Source organism: Micromys minutus (genome assembly GCF_963924665.1).
Source record: "Micromys minutus genome assembly, chromosome: 8".
Lineage (NCBI taxonomy): Eukaryota > Metazoa > Chordata > Mammalia > Rodentia > Muridae > Micromys > Micromys minutus.
This window is the reverse complement of record NC_137977.1, coordinates 24188483-24210594: the sequence shown is the minus strand read 5'-3', so window position 1 is coordinate 24210594 and position 22112 is coordinate 24188483. Positions and strand designations below refer to the sequence as shown.

Sequence of the window (22112 nt, the reverse complement as noted above, 5' to 3'; positions counted from 1 at the left end):
GGCACGAAAGCCGGGACTCGGTAACCGGAAGTCATCCGAACCTAGGCTGAGTCCACCACCAAGGCGGGTTTAGACAGCCGTCAGTTCCGGTTGGCAGAAAGGATGGCAGATCGTGCTGCGCTGGAGGAGCTGGTGCGACTTCAGGGAGCGCATGTGAGGGTCCTTAAGGAGCAGAAGGCGTCCGCTGAGCAGGTGCGACTCAGATGGAAGGAGAGGGCCCCGACAAGACCGGGGGAATATAGAAGGTGGTCTTGCTGGAGGACAGGCGTGTGGATGAAGGAACCAGGCTGGTAGAGTGAAAGGGGCTGAGTGAAGAGATAGCTGGGGTGGATCCCGAGAGGAGCGAGGGTGGGCCTAAGAGAGGGGAGGATCGAGGTGAATGGGAACGGGGGGTGGGGGGAATGACAAATGGTCAGTCAGTCCAGCGGCGTTTTTCCTTCTACAGATCGAGGAGGAGGTGGCGAAACTCCTAAAACTGAAGGCACAGCTGGGCCATGATGAAGGCAGACAGAAGTTTGTGCTCAAAACCCCCAAGGTAAACTATTCCTGGGAGAGGCACTGGGCTGGTTTGAACCCAACCTGAGTCATTCGGTGATGGCAGTGATGACAGAAACGAGGCTGCTCAGGGGAGGCAGCCTGTCACCTGCTACTCCTTTCATTCATTATAAACGTATTGAGTAAGTGTATGTGGGTGTCATTGTACACTGAATACACCATACTGGATGCCTGCTTTTTTTGTGAGTGTGATGCTTGTATTCCACTGAGACAGAGATTTAGGACAAATAATCCCACCCAGGAATATGCAATTACAGAATATGAGTGGTGATGTGAAGAAATTTAGGGCTGGAGAGATGGCTCAGCAGTTAAAAGCATGCACAGGATCCGTTTGATTCCCTGCACCTACAGCAGGTTGCTCACAGCTGGCCTCCATGGGCACCTGCACCCACACTGTCCTATAACCACACACACACAATGTGTAAAAATAATAAACCGTTTTAAAAAAAAAACTCTCAGAGATGCTCTGAGGAAAAAGAAAATCAGGGGGATCTGGGGAACTGAGAAGCCAAACTGAGGAAGTGATGTGATGGACCTCTCAAGGGGAAGGGAGATAGCCAGGGTAAGACTGTTAAGAATCATAAGCTCAGTATAGGAACTCTGAAAAGAACTCAGAAAAGAACTTTGATACTCCCTAGGAACTAGAAGAAGCCCTGCAAAAATAGAACCAAGTAAAATTGGAGATGCTTGACTCAGCCTCGGGACTTCGGTTCAGATGCTGTTCTATAACTTCTATACACAGAACTCTACAGCTTTAATGGGTTCCCTTGGCATGTCATACATAGTTCTGTTATTGTACTGGCTTTGAATTTTCACTTTGGTGTGTGTGTGTGTGTGTGTGTGTGTGTGTGTGTGCGTGTGTGTGTGTGCGCGCGCGCGAGCGAGTGCATGTGTGCAAGTGAGCATGGGTACATGCAGAGGCCAGAAGAGAATGTCAGATTCCCTGGAGCTGGGGTTCCAGGCAGTTGTAAACCAAAGTGCTGGAAATTGAACAAATTAATGTCTCTTTAACAAAGTAAGCAAGAGCTCTTAATCCCTGAGCCATCTCTCCCGCCCTCTGCAACCATCTTTAATAGTTAATTCGTGTTATTTAATGTAATTACTTATTGACTATGTTAATTAATAGTAAATAATGCAGTATTGTTTAGTAGTTAATTCAGTATATTTACCAAAAGGTACGACTGGGTGCCTGGAGATAAACATATATTTAATAAACATATTCAAAGTTGATTTCCAAAGATGAGAGAAGCCATGTGTGGTAGTGCACATCTTTAATTCCAGTACTCGGGAAGCAGAGACAAGCAGGTCTTTGTCAGTTTTAGTGATACTGGGGCAGAGCATTTGGGTTTTCCCTATTTTCTACTTGATTCAATAGTCTCAATGATTATCAATCATTGTTTCTTTGAGATTTTATTTTATTGAGACAGGGTTTCTGTATGTAGCTCTGCCTGTCCTGGAATTCCCTATGAAGTCCAGGTTGGCCTCAAACTCAGAGAGATCCACCTGCCTCTGTTTCCCCAATGTTGGGACTCAATTCTTTTAAGATTTTTGGTTAATGATTTATTTTATTTTTACTTACGTGCATTTAAATTTCCATATAACTGTGTGCACGAGTGTGTGCTTGAGTGTTTCTCTCCTTGGAGGGCAGCTGGAGTTACAGGCAGTTGTGAGCTTCACAGCTGGGTTCTGGGAAACTGAAGTCCAGACAGCCCAGTATACAAGTTCCAGGCCAACTGCATAATAAGATAGTAAAATCTTGTTTCCAGAAAGTTGGGGTAGTGTGGAGGGGTGGAGATAGATGGTATAATTAATTCTTCTGTGTTGAGGTTAATTCTTTGAGCCAGATTTACAAAGCTATGCCTTTGTACACATTTTTTAAAAAAATCAAAGCAAAACAAAAATACAAGCCCTGACCAGCCTCAGACTTGCTGTATAGCAGAGACTGGCTTTGAAATTCTAATCCTCAGGTCTCCACCCAACGGGTATTGGAATTCCAGGCATGGACCACCACACCTGTTCCATACAAAAAAACATTTTTTTAAGAATTGTTTATTTATTTTAATTATATGAGTACACTATCGCTCTCTTCAGACACACCAGAAGAGAGCATCACATCTCATTACAAATGGTTGTGATCCACCATGTGGTTGCTAGGAATTGAACTCAGGACCTCCTGAAGAGCAGTCAGTGCTCTTACCCACTGAGCCATCTCCACCCCCCACACAATTCTTTTTCAGAGGTTCAAGAGAAGTTTAAAATCTCAAAGAAATGGGAGCTGGAGAGATGGCTCAGTATTAGGGGTGCTTGCTGTTCTCTAGAAGAGCAGAGTGGTTGAGACTCACATATAGCAGCCCACCCCTGCCTGCCGTTCCAGCTGGCCTCCAACGGCATCGGCACACGTGCCATTAAAGAAAAGATGATCAGTAATTGGAGAGAAGATAGGGAATTTTTGCTAGAACAGTCCCTTCTCATCTCAACCCAATGGCCAGTCTTAATGTCGCTAAAGCAGAGTGACAGATATCATCTCCTTGTATATATGACGAAATAAAAAATACATTGCACCACCTCTGAATTCTCATCGGGGAATTGAATGTAATTAGGTCTTTAGACTAAGGTGGAGAAACACAGAATGGAGAACAGGTTAATGACTCATGGTGGTATTGGTGACTGGATCCAGAATGTAATAAACTTTTTGAGACAAATTATCCAGTTTCTTCAACAAATAAATAATGTGATGGGGGGGGTGGGGATGGAGATTAAGAGTGTGGTTTAGTGTTAGAACACCTGGAGTCCAAATGAGACACCACAAGAGACGAAAAAAACAGGAAGAAAGAAAAAGCTGTTGGTGATTAAATGGACATAAAAATAACATGTTTAGAGTCCGATTCAAATAAACTAATCATGAAAAGAGATTAAGGTAGTTGGGGGAAGTTGAACACGGCTTGGTCTTAGATAGTATTAAGGGATTCCACAGCTATTCAATTTCCTTATGGGAAATGGTATAGCATTTCCTGTGCACATCCTAGATGATTAAGTCTTCTCTAGATTACTAACACCTAGTATAAGTAGTTATTGCTCAAAGATAGTAACATGGATATTTTCAGTGCACAGTTTATTGAACCAATGGATATGGAACCTACATATAGAGGACCAATTATAACCCACACTCTGTGCACTCACAATTAAAACAAATGTGGCTGGAGAGATGGCTCAGAGATAGAGCACTTGTTGCTCTTGCATAGCCCCCAGGTTCAATTCCCAGTACTCACATAGTGGCTCACAAGCGATGGGAACTTCAGTTCCAGGGGCTTCAACATCCTCTTCTATCCTCTGTGGGCACCAGGCATACACATAAATACACATAGTACTTAGACATGTAGGCAGAACACCCATACACATAAAATAAGATAAATCTTTCCAAATAAAAACCTGAACTTAGGAATATTTTTAGCGGGGAGAAGGAGTGTCTAGAAAGATGGCTCAGTGGTTAAGAGCACTTGCTAGATGCTCACAACCATTTCTAACTAATTCCAGGGGCTCTGGTGCTTCTTTCTGACTTACATAGGCACCAGGTTTGCAAATGGTGCAAATAGATGCTTTCAGACAACACACACACACAAATATACAAAGTCCTTATACACATAAAATTTAAAAATAATGTTTTTTATAGTTAAATTATTAATTTTATTCAATATTGGCCCTTGCCTATAACAAGTATCACTAGTAGGAAGCAATTACATATATAAAGCATTTCTGCTACAAAGGAGACAGAGTTGACTATCTGATAGACATATTGGTGATAATAAAAGAAGTGGGCTTTGCCAACTCAAGGAAATCTTCTGACAGTGATATGTTGCTAATGATAAAACTCAGGCATTCAAGTAAACATACATTTTTTATGACAATAAAAAATTGGGGGTTTTTTGTCTTTGATGTCTGAGTTTGACAACTTCCTGATACTTGGATTATCCTAGTGATATGTGATGGTGTTAATAAATAATTTTCTGAGAATTATGTAGTGAAATATGTCAACATTATAAAGCTCTCTAGCTTATCAATGAGCCAATCTTTTCTAGATGACCAGTGTAAGGTGGCATAAAATCAGACAAGGGTGAAAGATCCATTCAACATATAGAGATACAAGGGTGGGCTTTAATATGTAGTTCTGAGCCATTATCTTTTATTTCTCTTCCAGATAGGGCCTAGTTTGTAGTCTAGGATAGCCTGGAACTCACCACAATTCTCCTGCCTTGGCCTCCGCAATGCGGAAACAGGAATGAGCTGTCATGACTGCTTTTCCAGTGCTTTTTCATCATTCAAAATTGAAACTGTACCTCATTCCACCTCCCTTCATCCCATAGGTGATTACCATCCCACTGTCTCTGTGTACTTGACAACTCTAGTTACCTATATAACTGAGAATGGTAATTGTTTAGATTTGTTTTCCTGAGCCAGAATTTTGCTATGTGTTCCTGATTGACCTGGACTCTCTATATAAACCAAACTGGTTTTGAACTTAAGTTGATACTCGTGTCTCTGTCTCCCAAGTGCTGGTATTATGAACAAGCACCATCCTCCCCAAATGACTAGGGCTTCTAAATGTAACAGTATGAGAAATGTATTGTTAGGGCTTTCAGATTCCACATTACAACCAGTCTTTAAGAAACGAGTGCTTGTTGGATCTTGGTGAAGTACCAAAAAAGAGTACTCAGAGTTGAGAAGCTCATTGGGTACTCTTACTTTTATAAGAACATACCTGGTTAACATTAAGATTTTCTTCGTATCTTTCAACCAGACCAATATACATCAAGAAAAATTTAATACAAAAAGCACATAGAAAAATTGTCTTTATTAAGGGAAACATTAAAAATTTGCAAACATAGGAGGGATGGCTCAGCTGTTGAGAACACTTGCTGCTCTTCCAGAGATCCTGGGTTTGATTTCCAGCACCCACATGGCAGATTACAACCATCTATAACTCCAGCTCCAGAAGGTCTGATATCCTCATCTGGCCTCCACAGGCAGCAGACATGCAAATAATGCATGGACATACATGCATGAAAAGGACCATACACATAAAATAAAAAATAAGACTGTAAACAAGATTTGCAAAAATGTGATCAATGTTAACTCTCCTCACTACATCTTTTAATTCACTCAAAATATTTTTGGTGTTAATGTGGAATAGTTTGTATATTACTTAGAAATAATACAGTCCGCATAGAGAGTTAGTAGCTGAGAATGTGAGAAGGTCTATAGACCAAAGGCTCTGGAGCAGCTAGAATGGCCTGGACTAAAAGCTGGCTGGGAGACAGGCTTCACTGTGCACTTGCTGAGTGCTCTTAGGTGGTGATTTGACTTCTTGATAACCTGTAATCTAGCTATAAATTGTGTCTGCCTAACCTGTCTTAGAGGTTTTTTTCCCTTCTTAAAAAGGATCTCACTGTTATGGGGTCAGGCTAGGCTTGAACACAGTGGTCCGCCTGCCTCTGCCTCCCAAGTGCCACTACACCAGTCCCTGCAAGAGCTTGCATTCAGAAGTAACTTTGTTAAATAGAATTTGAAAGGAAATTATGTTGGAAAAAGTTGCACATAAACTTTAGAATTGAACCTGTGGAGCCACTTTGAATTGATAATATATGAGAAGGTATTCTCCGCTGTGCAAGGAAATACTGTTACTGTCCAGTTTTCAGAAAACTTGTATTGAGAAAATGGCTCTGGATTCTGGGAAACAACCTACCTAGCTGGCCGATGGAGTCACAGGGCCTGTTCTGAGCTGTCTTCCCACTTTACAGCGTCATCTGTGTCCCTTGTGGCTGAGCTGGACTTTGGATATTTCTAGGGTTTTTTTGTTCTTTGTTTTAAATGTAATTCTTGCATTTTGGTTTTGACTCTCAAGGGCACGAGAGACTATAGTCCCCGGCAGATGGCAGTCCGAGAAAAGGTGTTTGATGTCATCATCCGCTGTTTCAAACGACATGGAGCAGAGGTGATTGATACACCTGTGTTTGAACTAAAGGTGAGAACTGGGTAAGGAGAAACTGTACAGTGGCACCCTGGGCTCATGATTACCTAGGAGGGGAACAGAGGAGCCTAAGGTAGAATCTTAACATACTAATGGAGCAGAAACAGTCTAGTCCATGACACTACCATGATACAGAGTCCACACACTGAGGCTTTTACTCATTTTAAAATCCTGGCTGGTTTGGTCAGAGGGATATATCATAACCAGCTAAAGACATCAAAGGACATGAGCTGCTGCTATGCCTTTAAGACTTTCTATTTTGGTTTCTGACATTATTCAGATCTCAGACTTTATATATATGTTTTTATGCATCTATATTTGCTAACCTGATAATGTATTCTTCTAACCTTATCTTCAAGAAAAATATTCAAAACCAGAAAGCTGTGTGCATAGATATGCCTAGTAACACATTTTGGAAATGTATTTTATCTACATAGCATAAACATCAAATGGGATGGTGTTAGCAAACAGATAAGTGCAAAGCTTCTTCTTCTTTTTTTTTAAGAATTATTTATTTAATTCACATATATGAGTACACTGTAGCTGTCTCCAGACACACCAGTTGTGAGCTACCATGTGGCTGCTGAGAATTGAACTCAGGACCTCTGGAAGAGCACTCTTAATCTCTGAGCCATCTCTCCAGCCCAAGTGCAAAGCTTCTTACTCTTCTGAGATAGTCTCATTATTAACCCAGGCTGACCTTGAACCACCAGCTTGATGCTTCTGCCTTCCTGAGTTGCAGGTGTATCTTTCTGCACCTAGTGTCTCACTGGAAAATTATACATCTTTTTTTATTTGCTTACTTTTTAACAGTGGGAGAGTTAGATTTATTTTTAATTGTGTGAATGTGTGCACATGAGTAAGGGTGCCGGAGGAGTCAGAGGTACAGGATGCCCGCGGAGCTGCAGTTACAAGAGGTTGAGAGCTCACTGACATAGGTGCTGTGGTTCAAACTTGGGTCTTTTGCAAGATCAGCACAAAATCCTGACTACTTTAGCAGGGCTGGAAAGATGGCTCAGCAGAACACTTGTTGCTCCTGCTAAGGACCTGGGTTCAGTTCCCAACATCCATGTGGTGTCTCATAATCATTTGCAACTGTAGTTCCAGAGGATCCAACACTCTTCTAACCTCCACAGGCACCAGGCATGCATGATGGACATACAAACATGCAAAGCATTCATATACATATACATATACAAGTAATAAATAATACCTTAGGACTAACTAAGATGGCTTAGTGCTCAGTGGGTAAACATTTACTACCAGGGCTGGAGAGATGACTAAGCAGCTAAAAGGACCTGGATTCAATTCCCAGTACCCACATAGTAGCTCACAATTGTCTGTAAGTCCAGTTCCAGGGACTCCTGCGCCCTTGCACAGACATACATGCAGGAAAACACCAATGCACATAAAATAAAAATAAAATCTTATGTAAAAAATAATAGACATTTACTACCAAGCCTGATGGCCTGAGTTTAATCTTGAGAACACACAAGATGGGAGAACCAACTCTCAACAAATTATCCACTGACCTATGCATGCCGTGGCATATGAACACACAATATAAATAAATGGGTGTAAAAAAAGTACTACTTTAGCAGGGCCTGGTGGTTGTGTGCCTTTGATTCTGGCGTTGTAAGGCAAAGGCAAGTGAATCTCTGAGTTTGAGGTCAGCCTGGTCTACAGAGTGAATTCTAAGACAGCCAGGGCTAAACAGAGAACCCTGTCTTGAAAAACATGGAGAGTTGGGGTGGAGCGGGTAATACTTTAGCTTTGCCACAAAATAGAGAAAAGAGCAGAATACCAACACTGAATTGTTATTCTGTTTTAGTTTTTTGTTTTGTCTTTTTGAAACATTCTCTCTATGTAGACCAGGCCAGCCTCCAACCCAAAGAGATCTATCTGCCTCTGCCTTCTGAGTGCTGAGATTAAAGGTGTGCCTGGGCATATTACTTTTTATTTTTTTATTTTTCTCAGGGCTGAGGACCGAATCCAGGGCTTTGCCCTTGCCAGGCAAGCACTCTACCACTGAGCTAAATCCCCAAACCCTACAATACTTTTTAATTGTAACTACATCAAACTTACAAGCATTAGGGTGAAAAGCAGAGGGACTATAGAAATACATACAAGGTGAAATTAGTCAGGTTAGAGTAGTAAGTTTTTCTGTTTATAATGGTCCTTTTTTTAAGATTTATTTATGTACTTTTATGAATATGAGTGCTCTATTTACATGTACACCTACTTGACAGAAGAGGCATCAGTTCTTATTACAGATGGTTGTGAGCCAGCATGTGGTTGCTGGGAATTGAACTCAGGACCTCTGAAGAGCAAGCAGCCAATGCTCTTAACCGCTGAGCCATCTCTCCAGCCCCTATAATGGTCTAAGAGCAGGAAATACAGCTTAGTAATAGAGTAATTGCCCACTAAGTACAAAGCCTAGATTCAGTCCCTGGCATCAAATAATTTAACAACAACGGTAGTAATAATAACAATTAAAAACTATTTATACCTAGATGTGGTGGCCCAGGCCTTTAGTCCCAGCATTCAGGAGGTAGAGGCAGGCAGATCTCCGGTAGTTCACAGAGATATATAGTAAGACCCTGTCTAAAAACAAACAACAACAACAAAAAACAGTTAAAATGTAATTTATTATCATGACCCTATTTCTCCTTGGTTTGTCCAGGAAACACTGACTGGAAAGTATGGGGAAGACTCAAAGCTTATCTATGACCTGAAGGACCAGGGTGGGGAGCTGCTGTCCCTCCGGTATGACCTCACTGTATCCTTCTAGACCTGCTTCTTAAGACTTTGCAGGAATTGGCACTCACTGGAGTTGAACTTGGGTTTAGGGGCAGCAGGCACAGGTAAGATTAAATACAGTGAAAGGAATTTTTTTCTTTAAAGCAAGATGAAGGACTTTGGGTAAGCAGAATACAGCCTTAGAAACCTTTAGTTTTGCCAGGTGGTGGTGGTACATGCCTTTAGTCCTAGCACTCAGGAGGGAGGCAGAGGCAGGTCATTCTCTTGTGTTTGAGGCTAACCTGGTCTACAGAGCAAGTTCCAGGACAGCCAAGGCTACACAGAAAAACTCTGTCTCCAAAAAAAAAAGTCCAGCTTTCTGTCAGGGCCCTGTTCCCAATTTTACAACAGTCTCCTGGCTCAGTAACAGCTGTCCCAATGGATGTATTCTGTAAGTGATTACTTTATCTTCAGTGTCTCAGTTAGTGTTCCATTGCTGTGTAGAGACCATGACCAAGGCAGCTCTTCTAAAAGAAAGCATTTAATTGATGGCTTGCTTATAGTTTATAGGGTCAGCCTATTATCATCATGCCAGGGAGCATGGCAGCACAAAAGCAGGCATAGTGCTGGAGAAGTAGCTGAGAGCTTTACAGCCTCAGTCAGAGCAGCAGAGATGCAGGCAGGCAGGCAGGCAGACAGACAGACAGACACTGGACCCAGGGTTGGCTTTTGAAACCTCAAAACCCACTCCCAGTGACACACCTCCTCAACAAGGCTTCTAGATAGTTCATCAACTGGAGACTAAGCATTCACAAGCCCATGGGGGCCAGTTTCATTAAAACTACCAATCATCTGGTTAGGGGCTCCACATGGGCCCTTTTCTTGCTGTGTCTACTCTGCCAAGTTCCCTTATCTCCTCTAGTCCGCATAGTCCAGGGAAACAAAGAGGAAGGAGCCCTACTCTGCTTTCCTACTTCAGCTTCCTTTTCTGACTATACAGTTAATTCTTCCTGACAGTCAGAGGTGCTGTTTCTCTTACACGTAGTGGTTTTATCTGTACCTGCAGGGTTAGACCTTAGTGTTTGTGGGTAACGATAACTTCCAACAGCCACGGGAGGCTCTTTTTCCTTAACACCGTGTTATCAGGTCCCTTTTGCTCGGTATCTGGCAATGAATAAACTGACCAACATTAAACGCTACCATATAGCAAAGGTGTATCGCCGGGACAATCCAGCTATGACCCGAGGCCGTTACCGTGAATTCTATCAGTGTGTGAGTATTAGAAAACCATGGAGCAAGATGGGCCCTCTCTCAAGTAGGGTCTGCTGTGTGTTATGGCATCCTAAACAAACTAGATGGTCTCAAAAGTGCTCTTAGATTTCCTGATATTGGCATGTAGACCTCTTAATGGCTTAGTAAACATGAAGAATAAGACAAACACTCAAGTACAGGCTTTGGGGACCTGGTTTAATGGGGTTTGTCAGGGGGGTGGGTTGTTTTGTTTGGAGAAAAAAGGTTACTTTATTTTTTTAGTGCTGGGGATTGGATGCAGGGCTTTGTACACACTCGGACACCACGCAGTTGTTCAATTGGTTCTTTATCACCACAGTGTTTTTATCACAGCAGAAAATGAAGAAGTTCAGTATGTGTTGTTATCAAGTCTAGACTAATGTTGCAGGATTTCTGACAGATGGGAGGAGCAAAAAATTAAGGTGGGAAGGGCTTGGGCAGCAACTCAATGATAAAGTGATTTCCTCACATGCTTGAAGCCCTAGGTTCAATCCCCACAACTGTCATAGAGACAGACACAGTAACAGATACACTAAGGCTGGGAAGTTTCCCCACGACAGTAGGAGAAGTTAAGGAAGAGGAACTGGATGAAGAAGCTATAGTTCCACAATGGACAGGATAGCAGGGCTGGCGAGAACCAGAGCTGATGCTGACAGAAAACAAGGGGAAGGCCTGTGTTTGTATGCCAACAGCATAGAGGTCTCAGGAGTCTACCACATGCCACCCACCTTCCTCTCTCCCTGCAGGATTTTGACATTGCTGGACAGTTTGACCCCATGATTCCTGATGCAGAGTGCCTAAAGATAATGTGTGAGATCCTGAGTTCACTTCAGATTGGCAACTTCCTGGTCAAGGTCAGAGCTGGATAGGAGTGGGAGCGCAGCGTAGGGCCTGGCCTCTCACAGATCAGTAGCCCATGTGATAGATTATAGGGAATTGTGAAAAATAAACAGATTCCTTCTTCCCTATCCCTTGCTACTCTCAGGTTAATGATAGACGCATCCTAGATGGGATGTTTGCTGTCTGTGGTGTTCCTGATAGCAAGTTCCGTACCATCTGCTCCTCAGTGGACAAACTAGACAAGGTAACAGCCCAAACACCTGACTCTTCTGAGATCCTACCCTGTGTTTAGCAATGAAATTTTATGGAGAGGGGTAGCTGCCTCTCTCTAGTGGAGGAGGACTGGCCCCAGCAGGTAGGTTGAAGGACACCTTTGCTCTCACATTGCTCCTTGAGAAGGGTCTATACTTGTTCGGTGGTAGGGAAGATGTGTGATGGCCTCTGACTGTTGTTGTCTGCCCAGGTTTCCTGGGAGGAAGTGAAGAATGAGATGGTGGGAGAGAAGGGCCTTGCACCCGAAGTGGCTGATCGCATCGGGGACTATGTCCAGCAGCATGGTGAGAAAAGAACCCAGCAGCCACTTCACTGCCCTCGATCCTAAAGTTGAACTCTGTGTGTGTGTGTGTGTGTGTGTGTGTGTGTGTGTAAGGGAAGTGTTCATGGTGAGAAAAGAACCCAGCAGCCACTTCACTGCCCTCGATCCTAAAGTTGAACTCTGTGTGTGTGTGTGTGTGTGTGTGTGTGTGTGTGTGTGTGTGTGTGTAAGGGAAGTGTTCATTGTATGTGTTTGTTTCCTCAGGTGGGGTGTCTCTGGTGGAGCAGTTACTCCAGGATCCTAAACTCTCCCAAAACAAACAGGCTATAGAGGGCTTGGGAGACCTAAAGCTGCTCTTTGAATATCTAATCCTGTTTGGCATTGATGACAAGGTAAGTGAAGTTAGAGACAGGAGCCCCAGCTGTCTGACACCTCTGGCGTGGGGTCCCTGATCCTATTTGCTACTGACCACTACCTTGCCTCCACAGATCTCCTTTGACCTGAGCCTTGCTCGAGGGCTGGACTACTATACTGGGGTCATCTATGAGGCAGTGCTGCTACAAATGCCAACCCAAGCTGGGGAAGAGCCCTTGGGTGTGGGCAGCATAGCTGCCGGAGGACGCTACGATGGGCTGGTCGGCATGTTTGACCCCAAAGGGCGCAAGGTGCCATGTGTTGGGCTCAGTATTGGAGTGGAGCGGATCTTCTCCATCGTAGAGCAAAGATTAGAGGTAAGTCTTAGGGCAGGTGATAGTACCCACCATTCCTGTGATCTCCTAGGGACAGGTGCTACTTTGGACAGGGAGCATCTCTGAGAAATGCAGTAAAGATGACTTGTGCCTTTATGGGGCAGTATTGCGTGTGCGTGTGTGTGTGTAGATATGTCTTATGATACTGGAAATTGAGCCTGGGCTTTGTGCATGCTAGGCAAGCACTCTGTCACTGTGCTCATTTTAAGACAGGGTGACTTTGAACTCAGTATGTAGCCCAAGTAGGTCTTAATCCTCCTGACTCAGCCTCTGAATAGCAGGACTAGGTTGAACCATCAGGCCTTGCTTCTAGGATAGTTTTGTGAATCTTGGTTCTTTCTCCATTGGAGAACAGTGGAAGAAATGCTATTTATTCTTCCTCTCAGTGGAAATCATGCCCGAGGTCCTGGGCTCACTCAGATGGCTGCTCTGACTCTCTAGGACCTAAATTAATACCAAGGAAGCGCCTCCATGATCCTCAAGACCCCCTTTGTTGCTGGAACTCTTAGTGGCTTGCTGCATTTGATTTTCAGGAATGCTCTAGCAGCTTTCCTGCTATTCCTGTCTTGTTTTCTCTAAGATGACACCACCTGTGTTTCTCACAGGTCACTATTCTAGTAAGCATCTTAGGTTGTAGCTTTGAAAATAGTTTTTCAGAAACAGTTGAGGAACAATAGCAGTGTTCTTCTTTGTTCCTGCATCCGCACATGCCTAGTCTCACAGATGGGAGAGTAGAAAGTGACAGCTAGATACCAGTGTGGCTTGCGATTGTGCTTGTGACCCCTAACTTCGTGGGGAGAAAGGAGTTTTAACTTACTGTGCTGCTACCCTGGAATAGTTATACCTTTCTGTTATTTTGTCTTTTTTTTTTTTTTTTTTTTGTATGTATACTGACTGCTATGCCTACATGTGCATCTGTGCCAGGTCCCCACAGCGACCAGAAGAGGGCATCGAACCCCCTCAGACCAGAATAACATATGGTGGGAGGCAGTCAGTGCTCTTAACTGCTGAGCCATCTCTCCAGTTTGTTTTCTTGGGGTTTTGTTCTGTTTTGTTGTGTGGTTGTTTTGTTTTTGAGACATACTAAGTTCAGACTGATAGATTCAAGGCCTTAGCTGCCTGATCCTTTCGCCTCCACCTCCCAAGCACAGCAATTATAGATGTGTATACCACATCACTCCGAGGTTTCCATCCACCGTTTATTCTGACAAGTCTTACAATTCTGTTCATTTCTTACACCTTCTAAGAACTATTCCATGTCTAACTGGTAGGTCAGAAGGCTGCCGTCCTCCCCTAGTTGAGCTCTCTGAGTTTGACTTAGTCTCTCAGGATCCCAACCACAGCCTCCCTGTTTGTTCCCTGGTAACATAGTCCAGCTCTGACTCTTGCCTGCTTCTCCCTAGGCTTTAGAGGAAAAGGTACGGACCACAGAGACGCAGGTGCTTGTGGCATCTGCACAGAAGAAGCTGCTAGAGGAGAGACTGAAGCTTGTCTCAGAGTTATGGGATGCTGGGATCAAGGTACAGGGGAGCATCCCTAGGCTGGCTACAAACTTGGGAGTACTAGGCACAAACTAATACAAGTTTACATAGTACCTTCTTCCCATTGCTTCTTCAAATGGAGCAAAGAAGAAGGCGCATTACATACATTACAGTATGTATCTTGGTCTTCTTGTGGGACTCCAAACAGTGGGAGCAGGGTATGTCTCTGAGTCTGTTGCCTGCCTTTGGGACTCTTTCTTCCTAGTGGGTTGCCGTATGGAGCCTTAGTAAGAAAAGAGGTGCCTAGTCTTATTGTGATTTGATATGGCAGGGCTGTTTATATCCATGGAGGCCTGCCTCTTCTGAAGAGAAACAATGGAGGAGTAAGTAGAGAGGAGAGGTGGGGAATAGGGAAGAGAGAGGGGAAGGGATCCTGTGATCAGGACATAAATAAATAAACAGCCTATTAAGGATTGCTTGATTGAGGGGGCTTTGTCAGTTATATTCTCCCAATTCTTAATGCTATTAATATACAACAAACACACAATGTTATTGAGATTCTGCTTTATAGTGCATCTTAAAGTATTATGAACAGGATTTAGTAATTTATAGAAATGATAATAAAAGTAGTTTTTCAGAGCTGGAGAATAAAGGCACTTAAAAAAAGAACAGCAGGAAGGTGCCTGCTGCCTCCCTCTCCCCTCCTCCAAAGTTTGTCTCTGAGAACAACAGAAGCCTTTGCTTTCTTCCTTGGTCATCTGCAGGCTGAGCTGCTGTACAAGAAGAACCCAAAGTTACTGAACCAGTTGCAGTACTGTGAGGAAGCAGGCATCCCCCTGGTAGCCATCATTGGTGAGCAGGAGCTCAAGGATGGTGTTGTCAAGCTCCGCTCAGTGGCCAGCAGAGAAGAGGTAAGGAGACAGGCAGGAAGGCTAAGGGACAGGAGGGCATCAAACACTGGTTGGCCCCGGCCTGTCTGAGACCTGAGCCTCATAAAGTGCTAACTCATAAGGAACCTGAGGGCTTAGGCTTAGAATCATGGCATGTAAGATCTCTGGGGTGCCTAACTGGGTACATGTCCCAGTGAGCCAAACCCGGTAGCTAGAAGTAGGCACTCAGGGAGCAGCTGAGTGGGAGATGCTCATACCTTCTTCTCTGTTGTGCCAGGTGGATGTCCGAAGAGAAGACCTTGTGGAGGAGATCAGAAGAAGAACAGATCAGCCCCTCTGAGCAGATCCCATCCGCTGAACTGAGCAAACTAGTCGAGGAAACAGGATTGGCATTAACTGACCTAAAACAAAACTCCATATGTACTTCAACAGTTTGTACATGTCTGATCCAGAGAAGACTGAAGGGTGGTCAGAACAGAGGCTTTTTGGTTTTTGTTTTTATTATTATGTTATTATCCCTAATCACTGGGGGGGAAAAATGGCCAGGAACTATACTTTCCTTGTCAGGGATGGGGGTCAAACAGTATAGGTGGTTAATCAAGTGTCTGCCTCCTAAACTCCTATATGGACTTGAGATGGCTTCGTTGAAAAGCCTCACAGCAGATGAACAACCCACGGCCAAAAAGTCTAATAAATGTCTCTACCGCTAACACCTGTCTGTGTCCGTGATGCCTAGCGCTACTTCCTCCGGTCTTGAACCATTCAAACCACTGGTGTAAAAAGGAGGAAATCTAAGTAAATTCACTGGCTCTTGCTAAAAAGAGAACACCCTGTGATGTTCTGGTGTCTACCCTGGCCCAGAGCTCCCTCTACCCCACCCCCTTTTGGCGATAGAGCTCCTCCCACCCACGGTCCTAAGAGGGGGTTCGAGATTTCCAAGGGCGTGCGCTGCGTGCAAGGGCGAGAGGCGGAGTCATACCCAGAGCCAATGAGAACTTGAGGGGGCGTGGAGGGCAGGGAATCTTCCAGAGGCAGAAGGCCAAGGAAGTTCTAAAGAGGGGACTGCAAGACTTTGGAAAGAGCTATGCAGTCCAAACGGGAGTGCGAGGTAAGTAAATGAAGACCTAACTGATCCTTGGGCCCTTCCTGCAGCGGGGGCGGTTACAGCGACCCTCCCCCAAACACCTCTGACGAGGTGGGACAGGGCCGGTGATGCACCATTTCTGTCTTTCTCCTAGCAATGGTGTGAGAGAGTGAATCCAGAAAACAAGGCAGCCCTGGAGGCGTGGGTAAGGGAGACTGGCATCCGCCTGGTGCAGGTCAACGGGCAAAGGAAGTATGGCGGGCCACCCCCAGGTACAGTAGCTCCAGCCCCTGTGGCACTAGGCCATCCTTGGCCACTCTTTATGGAAAGTTAGAAAACCCAAATTATCTGACATACTCCCTACTAGGTGTAGCTATTTGGCTTCCTTTCCACCTTCCCCATCAAGGATGGTACACCTGTTCAGTGCCAGCCTAGTTGTTTACACAGTCTAGTTGCCCAATTATGGTAACGACCCCGGGAGCCAGAAAGGTGTCAATATTTCCAAATGGTCTCCCTTTTGCCCCTCCCTCTCCCCCACACACCCCAGCTTTATCCGGGAGCTTAAAAACATCCTTGTGGACGACAGTAACCAATATCCTCTCCCTCCAGGCTGGGTGGGCAGCCCGCCACCCTCAGGGTCTGAGGTGTTTATCGGACGACTACCACAGGATGTGTACGAGCACCAGCTGATCCCACTCTTCCAGCGCGTGGGACGTCTGTATGAGTTCCGCCTAATGATGACCTTCAGCGGCCTGAACCGCGGCTTTGCCTATGCACGCTACAGCTCACGGCGCGGTGCCCAGGCCGCCATTGCTACGCTGCACAACCACCAGCTGCGGCCTTCCTGCCAGCTCCTGGTATGCCGAAGCACCGAGAAGTGCGAGCTGACGGTGGACGGCCTCCCTCTTAGCTTGAACCGCCGTGCATTACTGCTCGCTCTGCAACCGCTCGGTCCCTGCCTGCAGGAGACATTGCTGCTACCCAGCCCTGGATCTGCGCCCTCTCAAATTGCGCTGCTCAAGTTCAGCACGCACCGAGCTGCTGCCATGGCCAAAAAGGCCCTGGTAGAAGGTAGGGGTAGAAGCTGCGGGAGGGTGGCTGGCTACTTAACAACATATCCCCAAATCTATACTCAGATGTTGAGTTCCTGAACTGCTGCTGCTGCTGCTACTACTAATCTATATTTAAGCTATTGTCTTAAGTTCCTCCCTTAAGATGTATAGCCTATTGTTTTGGGTAGTAGCCCTGGCTGCCCTGGACATCCTTTGTAGGCTGGTGTCAAACTCAGTGATCTGCCTACCTGTGCCTCTCTAATGCACAGATGGATTCCAGAAGTTCCAGTGCAGCCAGCACCACTTCCAACTCAGTGGAGGATGAAACAACGCTAAATCTTAGTTTCAGTTTCATTGACTAGAAAGATAGCTATTGTGATGGTTATTAAGCAAATAGAGCCTGGCTGCTCTGTATTCCCCCAGGGACTATTAGGAGGTGTAGTTACAGCTCCTTTACAAATTAAATGAAGCCTAGGGAAGTTGTCCCACCACCTAGTGGGGAGGCATTAAACGTAGCCTGTGGCAAGTCACTTCAAAGTCTGGCTCCAGTCCCAGCGTTTAGCTCTGCCCTTGTCTTTTGCCTTTTTCTTGCAGGGCAGTCACGCCTCTGTGGAGAGCAGGTGGCTGTGGAGTGGCTCAAGCCAGACCTGAAGCAGCACTTCCGCCAACAGCTTGCAAGTCCCTCACTGCGGTTTCTAAGGCCAGATGTCAGTCAACTAGCCCAGACCAGGGACAAGCTGGGGTCCCAAGGGGCTCGGGCTGCTCTGCAACTACTGTGTCAACGGATGAAGCTAGGTAGCCCAGTGTTCCTTACCAAGTGTTTAGGAACAGGGCCTGCTGGCTGGCATCGCTTCTGGTACCAGGTTGTGATCCCTGGGCATCCAGTGCCTTTCAGTGGCCTCATTTGGGTTGTGCTGGCCTCTGATTGGCAGGATGTGCATGAGGTGGCCAAGGATGCTGTGTCTGCACAGCTGCTGGAGACACTGAGTGAATCTAGGACCAGCTTATGGTCTCATAGAGCTGACGCAGGTACTGTGGTTAAGCAGTGACCCCTTCTTTCTACAGGCACCCTAAATGGGTAAGCAGAGCCTGTGCCAACCCCTAGCCCAGCAGGCCTGGGCAGCCACTACTTAATCCAAAGGAGCTGGGCCTTGTGACAGCTTCCCTGCTGGGACAGGACCCGGTCACACCTAAGTACTACTTTAGTTGTGAGGAACCTTGCCCTCCCCCACTGAGTCCATAGTCTGATTAGACCTCTGACCTAGACAAATACTCACCACACCCACACAAGGGCTTACTATGAATCTTTGTTTTTATTTAGAGAACTGGCTGAACCAAAGAGCCCTTCCTCCTGCCACTTGTCCCTGGTTTAGGCTTATATGGTTTTTGTTCTTCTATACTGGTTTTATTTATATTAAAACCCTGGTTTGCAAACTTGTGTCTGTGCTGTCTTGCTGCGGTGCCCTGAGTTCAAGTCATTTCTTACATGAGTCACCAGAATGTAGAAAATTGCTGTTTGGGGAGTCGGGTGTAACTTGGTGGTGGAGCTAATCTTATGTTCAAGGTTCAGTCTACTTTATCAACAGATTTCTTTAAGGGAATCTGTCCTAGAAAACAGCTCCTTGTCCCTCAGTCACTGTCGTCATCGCTCTCCCTCGCCACCTCCTCTGGAGCCTTGGCATCCTCTTCATCTTCTCTCAGCCCTGCAAAGAAGTCGTCTGTGCTCCAAGCTTTACTGCTCAGGGCACGAAGCGGTCCTCCCTTTTTCTTGCGTCGCCGATAGTCATCCACAACCACAGTTCGAAGCTGAGTCATGTTCCAGAATTTGAGGCGCTGGTCATGGCCACTACTGGCCAGAAAGTGGCCACAATGGGAGAGGGCTAGTTCCTCCACGGGCTCCCCGGCATGCTGGCCCACGGTGCCTACCACTCGGTTTGGCAGGATGTTCACAGCCCTGAGCAGACAGGAGTGTTAGAACTGGCTAGCTTGGTTTATAATTCCTATGCCTGAGGGGTGCTCCCGGTTTCCCCTACCTGATGACCCCATCGGTGGATCCAGTGCACAGCAGGTTCTCCGTGACTGGGACCATGCAGTCAATGGACTCTGCTCTCAGGGCAAAGCGATCACTTGTAGCCCCAAAACCGTTCCAGTTGAAGAGGTAGATGGTACCTTCGCTAGATCCACAGGCCACCTTCTTCCCGTACTGCAGGTTAACAGGGTAAACCATGTTTGTGGAGCCACTTGACAGTAAACTCCCTAGTACAGGTACCCCATCCCATCATACCCAGCTGTACTTTCATGAGGGTGACAGAGGTGAGATCTCCTGACTGAGGCTCTGAGAGCAACTCAAACCGGCGTCTCTTGATGTTGAAGACACCAAGGCAGCCATCTCCACTGTAAAGAAAAATGGATGAAAGGGGAAGTTCCATTCTAGGAAGACTAGAATGAAAAGTGGGCACAGGCACCTATTCACCACCAGGGCCGGTGGGAAGAAATGAGCAGGGAGTTCGGTTTCAGGCTGTACCTGGCTGTCAGCAGCAGCTTTTTGGCTGGATCTAGAGCCATGTCAGCAATGTATTCCTCATGCTGCCGCATGTCCATCAAAGGGCCCTCCTTACGCTGGTCCCACAGCCGGATACCACCTGTGTCATCCCCAGTAACTAGAACATTCTCATCCACGAGCAGCAGACTGTTAATGGGGGCACTGGAAACACAAAAATAGGAATGTGTTGTAGTAGACACCTCTACTACTAAGGTGAGCCCTCAGCCCTCACAAGGTCCACATATACCTAACTGATTTTCCTTACCTGTGAGCCTTGGAAATCCGTCTTTCCAATTGTCCCTGTTCGACATCTAATACATGGATTGCTTTGTCCTTAGAGACAGTAACAAGTTCTAGGGGGAAAAGACCCAGATTATGGTATTGCTCATTGTCCTCTACCCTCTACCACATACTGGCTTCCTTCCCCAGTACTTACTCTGCCCATCCTCTGAGAAGACAACAGCTCGGCAGGACTTGAGGTGATGTCCTGAGGACCAGAGTTCCTTGGTTTCTCCCTCCTGACAAGAGTAGGAAAAGCTGAGGAAAAGGAAGTGAGAATAAATGATACCATACCACACCTGATGCACAGAGCACAAAGACCAACCTTCCCTCGTAGGTAGGACACTTCCAAGAGCAAAGAACTGTTCTACCCATTTCTTTCTCTGTAGTACTGGAGACTACACTCAAGTCTTCACACATACCAGGTAAATAATTTGCAATTGAGTCACACAATCCCAGCCTATTTATCCTTTTTCTTCTTTTTTCTTTAGCTTTTTGACACAGGGTTTCTCTATGTAGCCCTGGCTGTCCTGGAATTCACTCACTCTGTAAACCAGGCTGGCACTGAACTCAGAGACTTACCTGCCTCTCAAGTGCTGGAATTAAAGGTGTGCACTACCCAGTTTAGCCTGGGACCTGTAATCCTTTTGTGTGATCCTTCTGGATGCTGGGATAACAGGTACACACCATCAAAACTCCACCCCTCTTCACTATTCTCAAAACCCAGAGCCCAAAGAAAGATTGGGTGTGGACCACTGGGAGGGCCCGGAAATACTCAATAAACTAATAGCAAGCTGGGTGCATTAGTGCATTCCTATAGTCTTAAGAATTCTGAAATGGAGATGAGTGGGGTGGTCCATGCCTTTAATCCCAGCACTAGGGACGCAGATGTAAACAGCCTGGTCTACAGAGCAAGTTCTAGGACAGCCAGGTCTACAAAGAGAAACAGTAGCTGGAAAAACCAAGGGAAAAAAACAGACCAAAACCAGAGAATCCTTTGAGAGTACTCTGGGCCATAGTGACATAGTCTCAAAGGAAAATAACTATTGACAGAAATACAGTCCCAGAAGTTGAAAAAGTAAAACTCAGGCAGGGCCCACTGATGCTAAAAAAAAAAAAATAGTTAATTACTGTATATTTTGACTAATGTCACAGTGCTGACAAGCTGGAACAAAAATAAAGGTGAAGAGCTGGGGAGATGGTTCAGTGGACAAAGTGCTTGCCTCAGGTTTGGGAGTCCCCAAAATCTATGAAAAAAGCTAGGCAGGTATGGTGGCCAACTCTAATCCCAGCACTTAGGAGGCAAAGATGGGATCTCTGGCACAGCTAAGATTAGCCAGGATCGTGAAGCTCCAGACTCAATAAAATACCCAACCTTTGAAGAAAAAAAAAGGGGGGGGGGGGGCGGGGGGTGTGGAAAGACGCCTGGAATCAATCTGAGGCCTCCACAAGCACAATGCCGAATGTTACTGAACGATTCGGGCCGTCTGAGTCTCGTAAAATGTCTTCCCGCCACACTCCCTACCCCTACCTCCCCCCAGAGGAGCTTTAACACACTCCGCCCCTACGCCCCACTCACACGAACACGTCCCCGTCCACGTCCCCGGCTGCCAGAAGATCTCGAGTCGGATGGAACGCCAGACCACTGGCTGGCGCTTCCAGCACGATGTCTTCTGGGGTATCACGGATCCGGGGTGCTGTCTTCGTGGCGTGAAGGTCTTCCTCTTCATTGTTTGAGTCTTCTGCAGGACTCTCCTCACACATGGGATCCATTGAATCCACGCGTGCTGGGGATCCAACTACATGGGCAGGGGCGTGGCCTAAGTAGTTGCTTCCGGGAGGAGGCGGGACCGGAAGTGTACTGGTAAGAGGCGGGCCTGCCGCAGCTGATGAGCATGTAACGCTGCTTCCCCCAAGACTCAACAACCTGAAGCCGAGTTACAGCTCATTAAAGTATTTAGTTGTTGTTTTGTTGCTGTGTAAATATGCTTTAAACACAAAGACTAAAAGAAAAAAGAGCTAAGGAAGAAAGGCACAGCAGAACAGATAGG

The 22112-nt window shown here is 45.7% G+C and overlaps 3 protein-coding genes across 3 annotated transcripts; 2 read left to right on the top strand and 1 right to left on the bottom strand.

Annotated features, from left to right (window-relative positions):
• Window positions 1-89: 89 nt before the first annotated feature.
• Window positions 90-15580, top strand: HARS1 (histidyl-tRNA synthetase 1). Its single transcript, XM_080920304.1, has 13 exons — window positions 90-192; window positions 446-535; window positions 6455-6574; window positions 9264-9359; window positions 10466-10591; window positions 11356-11463; window positions 11595-11693; window positions 11913-12006; window positions 12249-12376; window positions 12473-12715; window positions 14137-14253; window positions 14979-15125; window positions 15382-15580. Exons 1-13 carry the CDS (start codon window positions 103-105, stop codon window positions 15442-15444), a joined length of 1521 nt encoding a protein of 506 aa, XP_080776430.1. The 5' UTR covers window positions 90-102; the 3' UTR covers window positions 15445-15580.
• A 608-nt stretch (window positions 15581-16188) lies between these two features.
• Window positions 16189-18319, top strand: DND1 (DND microRNA-mediated repression inhibitor 1; the record flags this gene model as incomplete). Its single annotated transcript, XM_080920536.1, has 4 exons — window positions 16189-16212; window positions 16343-16460; window positions 16798-17259; window positions 17835-18319. 4 exons carry the CDS (start codon window positions 16189-16191, stop codon window positions 18287-18289), a joined length of 1059 nt encoding a protein of 352 aa, XP_080776662.1. The 3' UTR covers window positions 18290-18319.
• A 17-nt stretch (window positions 18320-18336) lies between these two features.
• WDR55 (WD repeat domain 55) lies at window positions 18337-21859 on the bottom strand. Its single transcript, XM_080920151.1, has 7 exons — window positions 21641-21859; window positions 20219-20319; window positions 20048-20135; window positions 19765-19944; window positions 19535-19634; window positions 19274-19443; window positions 18337-19194 (listed from the first exon to the last, which is right to left on the bottom strand). The coding sequence occupies exons 1-7, from the start codon at window positions 21832-21834 to the stop codon at window positions 18870-18872; spliced, it is 1158 nt and encodes a 385-aa protein (XP_080776277.1). The 5' UTR covers window positions 21835-21859; the 3' UTR covers window positions 18337-18869.
• Window positions 21860-22112: the final 253 nt, after the last annotated feature.